The sequence below is a fragment of the Colobus angolensis genome, unplaced genomic scaffold (assembly GCF_000951035.1).
Source record: "Colobus angolensis palliatus isolate OR3802 unplaced genomic scaffold, Cang.pa_1.0 Scaffold78, whole genome shotgun sequence".
NCBI classification, from domain to species: Eukaryota; Metazoa; Chordata; class Mammalia; order Primates; family Cercopithecidae; genus Colobus; species Colobus angolensis.
In genome coordinates this window covers 824,223-833,255 of record NW_012121598.1, presented here as the reverse complement: position 1 = coordinate 833,255, position 9,033 = coordinate 824,223, and the positions used below count along the sequence as shown (strand labels likewise).

Below are 9,033 nucleotides of genomic sequence, written 5' to 3'. Positions count from 1 at the left end.
AAGGTAGCAGATGATAGAGTGCTTGATATGTGAAAGTGATTTACTATTATTATTTATCCAGCAGCAAAAGAGGGCCTAGAGCATAGAAGACAGAACACTTGGTCACTGCTAACAATGAAGAAAAGAGGCTACATCCCGTGCGGGTAGAGATGTGCTATAAATCCCTTTCCTCATCCAGGAAGCAGGCAGCACACTTACCTTAGCATCATATTCCAATACAGGAAAGGCATCAGATCAGCTTTCATGACATACATGGAAAGGCGCTCTTTGCTTTGGTCAAAGGGGAAGGTTTCTAGCGGCTCCGCTTTGTAGTCAAACTCGGCAAGAATCACACGGTTGTAGCCGGTCACCAGTGGACATGACGTGTAGCCATCATACTAAAATTGTAAATCAGACTGAGTTGGAAAGTAGATTCTTTTTCATGGTCCTATATTAACACTTTAGAATTTATTATTTGTTGTAAGTAGTTACATATTTTTTTCTTTTCTGTATATTCTGACTTTTTGTACTGTGAAAAATGCAAATTATATTACAAAAAAAATAGTACTAATGGCAAAAACAGTAGTACCCATACTGGAGACACTAATTAAGAAAGTGCAAAATTGTGGGAAAACACGACTTTCACACAGAATGGAAGATGCTCATTGAGACAGTGATTCTTACAAGGCATACAAACCTTCTTTGTTGGTGTTTGATTCTTCATAATCAGAGAAATTGTTCTATCAAGTATTCCTGACTGGGCAGCTATAAGAGAAATGGGAAAGTCAGAAAAATGTAAGCATCTAGGTTTTCCATGAAAACTAATTTGCAAATAACTTTAATGTAAACAAGTTAAGAAGATTCCATTTCCCATCCCTCGAAACTGTGACTAGAACATGACCTTCTTACTAATTGAAATTGACGACCAGAGGGGATTCTTTAATTCGTGAAAGGCCCGCACATGTGTTTCCATGGGTTTGAAACTAAAGAGCCGACTCTCTCCAGTGTGGCTGTAAGGATGGACCTACCCCAAAACCATTGCCTCTCCTCCTGGGGTTGAGGCTGTCAATTTAGTCTGTGTGTCAACTTAGTCAGTGTTCTTGGCCATGCGGGTTGTCCCTGCGTCCCTGTTCACAGGCAGTCTGGATTGGTAGCCCCCAGGCATTTCCAATAAGACAAAGCGTGCCTTGCTCTCTCCTGCACTGTCCTGGCTGAGGCAGGACCAGGTGGATAGAGATATACACATAGAGATATACCTGTATTTCCATCTCTCTGTCTCTTTCCTAGATAGACAGACAGACACAGACAGATACATACATACATCAGGATTTTTTTTTTGTTTTTCTTTGGCAAGAGTGGGGAGACCGCCTTTTTTATTAGGAAAATGTTCAAATTCCATCATTTTGTTTAATCCATCTCATCACACATGCTATTTTTTTTTCCTGCTGCATTTTTAGAGCAGATATCACATCAATTCACTCATAAATCTTCCTGTCTGTATCTCTCTGATGGGGAATTCTCTTCACACAAACCCACAGTATTTTCACACCCCAAATATTAGTAATAGTTTCTTCATATAATCTAAACCCAGTTTGTGTTCAATTTTGAATAATTAAGACTGCCCAGATGGGCACTGTGGCTCATGCCTGTAATCCCAACACTTTGGAAGGCCGAGGAAAGTGGATCATTTGAGGTCAGGAGTTCAAGACCAACCTGGCCAATATGATGAAACCCCATCTCTACGAAAAATACAAAAATTAGTCAGGCATGATGGTACATGCCTGTAATCCCAGCTACTCAGGAGGCTGAGGCAGGAGAATTGCGTGAACCCAGGAGGTGGAGGTTGCAGGGAGCCGAGATCGTACCACTGCACTCCACCCTTGGCAATAAAGTGAGACACCATCTCAGAAAAAAAATAGAAAGACTGCCCTTTTAAGGAGACAGCAGTTTGTGGCCGAGCATGGTGGCTTATGCCTGTAATCTCAGCAGTTTGGGGGACCAAGGTGGGCAGATCACTTGAGGCCAGGACTTTGAGACCAGCCTGGCCAACATGGTGAAACCTGTCTCTACTAAAAATACAAAAAATTAGCCAGGCATGGTGCTGCTCCTGCAATTCCAGCTACTCAGGAGGCTGAGGCACAATAATTGCTTGAATTCGGAGGCAGAGGTTGCAATGAACTGAGATCGCACCACTGCACTCCAGTCTGCATGACGGAGTGAGACTCTGTCTCAAAAATAAAATAAAATAAAGATACAGCAGTTTGTGTCTCTGGAAGTAGAACACGGGATTCACTTTCGAGGAAAGATGGGTTACCTTTGTATTATAAAATGCTTATTAAAGTGGTTATTTTGTTATCTCCCAAATCAGGGGTTAGCAAACTTTTTCTGTAAAGAAAAATTGCAGGCCTCGTGGGCCAATGGCAAATCAAAGATATTATGTAATGACAAAAAACAAAATTTCCACCATACAGAAACAGGCAGTGGACTGCATTGGCCCATAAACTATAGTTTGACTGACGCCCAAATCAAAGAAGCAATGATATTTTTTCTGGAATGGGTGGGGGTCAAAAAAATGAAGAGTAAACAACTCTGCTTAAAAACATTAAATGAGGCTGGGCGTGGTGGCTCACGCCTGTAATCCCAGCACTGTGGGAGGCTGAGGTGGGTGGATCACTTGAGTTCAGGAGTTCAAGAACAGCCTGACCAATGTGGTAAGACATAGAAAAAATAGCCAGGTGTGATGGTAGGTGCCGGTAATCCCAGCTGCTCAGGAGGCTAAGGCAAGAGAATTGCTTGAACCCAGGAGGCAGAGGTTGCAGTGAGCCAAGATCATGCCGCCGCACTCCTGCCTGGACAACAAAGCAAGACTCCATCTAAAAATATATAGATATTAAATGAGGCCAAGCGAGGTGGCTAATGCCTGTAATCCCAACATTTTGGGAGGCCAAGGCAGAAGGATCGCTTGAGCCCAGGAGTTTGAGACCAGCCTGGGCAATATAGGGAGACCCTATCTCTACAGATATTTTAAAAATTAGCTGGGTATGGTGACACATGCCTACAGTTCCAGCTACTTGGGGGTGTTGAAGTGGAAGGATCACTTGAGCACAAGAGGTCAAGGCTGCAGTGAGCCGTGATTGCTCCGCTACACTCCACCCTGGGCAAAAGAGTGAGACCCTGTCTCTAAAAAAAGCAAAAAAATTAAATAGCTATATTCACTGTAGGCAAAGCAACATCTCTAAAGATCATATTTCCCTTTTGGAAAACTGTGTTCCTCTTTGAGGGCCATAAAGAGTTTGGAATCTGAACTGAGAACACCTGAGGAGACCACAGCAGCAGGACATCAATGCCAACAGAAAAGGAGCAGAGACATCCACTGGGTGCCACTGCAGACAGGTGAGGCCTGTGAAGCCAGGAAGCAGTCACTCAACATCTAGGCTTAAAGCGTGCATGGGTGCAGGTGTGCAGGAGCTGGGTTTTGCCCGGTATTACAATCCCCTTCTATCATGCCCGGGCCTTCCGTTAACTCTTGTTAAATGCCACATCCTGATCTTAGCTGTGCTGAGAGTGATTACAGGAGCATCCTGGGGCAGAGAGAAGCAGAGAAGGGGACATGAGCTCAGGAAAGCCAGATTCAACATGGCAAGATGGGTCTTGCTCACAACAGCATAGCGGTCTGGACGGAGGCTTGGTGGCAAGTAAACCCAAGGACAGATTTGTGGAAAAAGTGTGGCATTGCCTTGGGATACTCAGAGGATTTGGGGAAGGGAATCTAAGAAGAAATGAAGATCTGCTTGGGAAAAGCTAGTACTATTGTAATTTGGGCACTGAAGAGAAGAGTAAACAGACTTTCACACAGGTGAAATATTAGGTTGGTGCAAAAGTAATTGCGGTTAATGGCATTATGCTTAATGGCAAAAACTGCAATTACTTTTGCACCAACCTAAATAACAGGTAAAGAGCACTCATTATGGTACTGTTTGAATAAAAATGGGTTGGAAACAATCCAGATATAATTAAGAGTGGACTCATTATATAAGCTCTAAAGCAACCATAGAATAGGTTGCAGATTGTAAGACACAAATGTAAAAACAACGGGGACACGCCCTCCGTGGTTGGGGGACCGTGGAAGCCACACAGATGCACTGCAGGACTGGGAGCAAAAGACTTGCCACTTAGAATATTTTTGTTTAGTCATATTCAGTCTTATCTATCTGGAACATCGAGTTAAATATTTGTTTGAAGAAGGCTAAAAGCTGGGTAATCTGGGCCTCACATCACAGGTAGTTTCACCACATAAATTCAGCAGGCTTACATTAAATGAATGTCATTTCAAAGCATCACCCCACAGACTACCTATAAATTACAAGGAGAGAGAGTACTTTTACAATGAGAGAGAGAGAGAGAGACAGAACACCCCTTAACCCAGTGAGGAAGTCAAGCTTCACCAAAGACAAGACAAACTAACGTGACGGGCTCCTGAGGTGCCGCAGAGGGAGGTACACAGCCTCAGGCACGGAGATTTTTGCCAAAACATATAACCTGAATCAAACCATAAGAAAACAACTAGACAATTCTAAATTGTGGGGTATTCTACAAGGTAACTGGCCTGGAATCTTCAAAAATGTCGACGTCATGAAAGTAAAGAAACAAATGTCAGAAGGCCTGCTCTACATTAAAGGGGACCAAAGAGGCATTTCGCCCAATGCAGTGTGTGATCCTTGACTGGCTGGTGGATTTAAGGAGGGGCTGGGATGAGAAAGGACATCTTTAGGAAAATATACATAAATACAGGCTGGGCGCCGTGGCTCACACCTATAATCTTAGTTCTTTGGGAGGCCAAGGGGGGCAGATCACCTGACGCCAGGAGTTCGAGACCAGCCTGGCCAACTTGGTGAAACCCCATCTCTACTAAAAATACAAAAACTAGCCAGGTGTGGTGGTGGGTGCCTGTAATCCCAGCTACTTGGGAGGCTGAGGAAGGAGAATCGCTTGAACCTGGGAGGCAGAGGTTGCAGTGAGCTAAGACTGTGCCACGGCACTCCAGCCCAGGCAACAAGAGTGAAATTCTGTCCCCCCACCAAAAACATATATATATAAATATTTATATATATACACATACACATTATATATATAATATACATATATACATAAATACAATGAAGCATATGTCACAAAATATTAATAATTGGTTAATACCTGAAAGGTATATGAGTATTATAATTTATTTCAAATTTGTATAGGTCTGAGATTTTTTTAGATAAAAACTTGGGAGGAAATTAGCATGAATAATGAAAAAGACATTCAGTGAGTTTCCTAGATAGTCTATCTTGAGGTTGAAATAGTCAGCAAAAGCACTACAATCTGTTCCACAGGCGTCTCATTCACACAAAACACTACCATTCTGGAGGTCTTGTGTTTTATAGCATCCAGAAAAGACAGTTCCTGTCAGTAGAGGACAGAATCTAAAAGGCAATTCTCCCCATCGCTGCTGGTGCAGAACATCGAGGTGAAGAATTGAGTTTTCCAGGCTGAGGCCTTAATCATGTACCACTCAGGACATGCTCCACTGTATTTGTCTTAACAGGACAATTTTCTGGTCTGCAAGCTTTCATTGACTTGCATGTGTTTTCTGGGAAAACAAATGCTTCCCAAGCTTTATAGTGTTTCAGGCAGAAGAAAAATAGCCAAGCTGCCTGGTGGCAGAGGCAAAGAATACCAGGGATGCCAGCATGCAGTATGAGAAGTAACAGAATTCAAGAGAGCTGGAAAAGTGATGCAGTCTCTCTAAGGCCCCTTCTTCTGACAACAACCCTTTTGACCTAGAAAAGGTAGATAAGGTCACGCTATTCTGGGGCAGAGCACTCAAAAGGCACTTTTTGCTTTATATGACACTGGGTTCATTGACAACTTGCTTCTGTCTTAGGAAGGTCAAAGTCATATTTAGGACACAGAACTTTCTTCATTATTAATGGAATGCTGTCGATGCCAAGTCTTTTTTTTGAGATGAAGCGTTTCTCTGTCATTCAGGCTGGAATGCAGTGGTGCGAACTTGGTTCACTACAACCTCCACCTCCCGGATTCAAGCAATCTTCTGCCTCAGCCTCCTGAGTAGCCGGGATTGCAGGCGCCTGCCACACGCCTGACTAATTTTTGTATTTTTAGTAGAGATGGGGTTTCACCATGTTGGCCGGGCTGATCTCAAACTCCTGGCCTCAAACGACCTGCCCGCCTGAGCCTCTCAAAGTGCTGGGATCACAGGCAGATGCCAAGCTTTTGTTTTTGTTACAGTAGTGCCTCGAGGTGACATCTTTTTGAGAAAGAGAGAAATAGAGCTGGTTATTTTACCTATTGCAGCAGCGGTCTTTGACGTAGGAAGGTTGGTGCAGTCCCCAATCCCAAACACATTTGGGTACCTCTTGTGTTGCAGAGTTTCTTTATCCACATCCACCCAACCAGCAGCATCAGCCACAGGACTGGTCTTCAGGACATCTGGTGGGCCCATTGGTGGTGTGACATGAAGCATTTCATACTACACACAAGGAGAGAATCCACATTTTCATTTATTCAATATTTCCACAGCTCCACAAGCTCCCACCTGAACTTCCTTACTCCATACACTGCGCTATGGCTGCATGGAGCATTATACAATCAGCACTTGTATCAGTCCGCACCCTCTCCAAGACCTTACGAGTTCTCCTGGGGGATGGTGATAAGCTAAATAACCATTCTCTTAGTTGACATGATCTCCCCATAGAGACCAAGAGATCCCTGTGGCCACACACATAGGGGTACATGAGATACTGGAGTGAAGCTTACTAATAATTCTGAAAGACTCCACTGATGTTTTTATTAATACTAAAATAAAGGGGTGGTACATTTCAGTTGCAGTCTCCCTGACCCTCAGCTGTCAACTTGTAAACTTTAGCACCTCAGTGTTATTCTGTCAGGTGATGCTCAGCATCCCTTAAACTTGTAAAGGACGTGTTAGGAGTTGGTAAGAAAGCATCATTCCCAAATATGTGTCAACTTCAAAACACATAAAGGAAACTGTCAGAACACCAATTTAAGATGAAAAGAGGTGGTAAAAATATTAGCCAGCTCTTTGGAAAAGGAGCCAGGGGTCTGATTCAGTACTGGATTTACTTTTCAGTGCAGAAGGCAGAGGTGAATTTTTTTCCAAAACACCGTTACCAAAGTTACCCTTGGTAGTGGTGCACTGACCCATCCTAATCACTTTTGAGGGTTCATTTAATTTTTTTTGTTTATGTAATATTCTTTCACATTTTGTAGTTGGTTCTTACTATGCTTTTTATTTATTTTTAACAAACTCCATCCAGCAACTTCATCAATTTGCTAGTGGGTCCGGTTAAGGACACACTGATTGAAATGTTCATGACATGTCATTAGGGTAAAAACTAAACGTTTCAAGACAATTCCAACCTTGTGAGACAGTAAATAGCCCTCCATTTCCATAAGAAGTCCAACGGTCCCATGCCCTCAAAAAGGCTCAGCAGTCACTGATGGCAATGGGAATTAGGAAGATGACTTGTACTTATTACAACTCTCAGACAAATAAAAGCTTAATTAACCTCAGGGAAGGAGCAGCAAATGGCTGCTGCTCGTCTGCAGGATAATCTTGGGTGGAGGGTGGCTCTTGGGGACATGGGTCCCTGAGGACAGGTCTGTTAATGAACATTAAAACTGAATGCATGTTTGCAGGATAATGGATGAAATGTCAACAACTATCATCCACCAAATTATTAATGCCCTGTCTGCATTTCTGCAGTCAACTAGAACTACTTTTGAGACAGTGTTTCATTCTGTTGCCAGACTGGAGGGGAGTGGCTTGATCATAGCTCACTATAACCTCTAACTCCTGGGCTCAGGCAATCCTCCTGCCTCAGCCTCCTAAATACCTGGGACTACAAGCATGTACCACCACATCCAGCTAGTTTTTTGTTGTTGTTGTTGTTGCTGTTGTTTTTCTTTTAGTAGAGACTTGGTCGTGCTGTGTTGCCCAGGCTGGTCTCGAACTCCTGGGCTCAAGCAACCCACCTGTCTCAGCCTCTCAAAGTGCTGGGATTACAGATGCAAGCTACCATACCTGACCTAGAACTACATTTTTGAACTGAGGTCTAAACCTTACTAGAGTCATCTTGGTGGAGTTAATGTGTTTGAATTTCACAAATACACATAAATTCCACACCTCTTTTCTAAAAGAAAAGCTAAATACTTTCACATAATCATCATAAAGGTATGGAGTTTTACCTAACATCCTACAAAAGAAGAAATACTAGCGTCTACTTTATGGATTTATTAGAAATTAATGGCCAGGTGCAGTGGCTCATGCCTGTAATCCCAACACTTTGGAGGCCAAGGTGGGTAGATGGCTTGAGCTCAGGAGTTTGAGACCAGCCTGGGTAACGTAGTGAAACCCCTCTCTACCAAAAATACAAAAAGTTAGCTGGGCGTGGTAGTACATGCCTGTTGTCCCAGCTCCTCAGGAGGTTGAGGTAGGAGGATGGCTTGCTTGAGGCCGGGAGGTGGGGATTGTAGTGAGCCAAGATCACACCACTAAACTCCAGCCTAGGTGACAGAGCAAGATCCTGCCTCCAAAAGAAAAAAAAGAAAGAAAAAGAAATTAACACTGGGTCGGGTGTGGTGACTCACACCTGTAATTCCAACACTTTGGGAGGTCAAGGCAGGCAGATCACTTGAGCCCAGGAGTTTGAGACCAGCCTGGGCAACATAGTAAAACCCAGTCTTTACAAAATATACAAAAATTACCCAGGCATGGTGGTGCATGCCTATAGACCCAGCTACTCAGGAGGCTAAGGTAGGAGGATTGCCTGAGCCTGGGAAATAGAGGCTGCAGTGAGCCATGAGCCATGGTTGTCCACTGCACTCCAACCTGGGTGACAGAGTGAGACCCTGGCTCAAAATAAGAGAGAGAGAGAGAGAAAGAAAAGAAAAGAAAGAAAGAAAGAAAGAAAGAAAGAAAGAAAGAAAGAAAGAAAGAAAGAAAGAAAGAAAGGAAGGAAGGAAGGAAGGAAG

General features: G+C 43.3%; 1 protein-coding gene across 3 annotated transcripts in view; it reads right to left on the bottom strand.

Moving 5' to 3' along the window:
* SQRDL (sulfide quinone reductase-like (yeast)) overlaps window positions 1-9,033 on the bottom strand; it is a 59,794-nt gene that overhangs the window by 1,883 nt on the left and 48,878 nt on the right. For all 3 annotated transcript variants that reach the window (XM_011928549.1, XM_011928548.1, XM_011928547.1), the window contains 3 exons: window positions 6,325-6,508; window positions 677-744; window positions 199-377 (listed from right to left, as the gene is read on the bottom strand). In XM_011928549.1, the coding sequence (XP_011783939.1) occupies window positions 199-377; window positions 677-744; window positions 6,325-6,508 (431 nt within the window). The remainder of the gene's footprint in view (window positions 1-198; window positions 378-676; window positions 745-6,324; window positions 6,509-9,033) is intronic.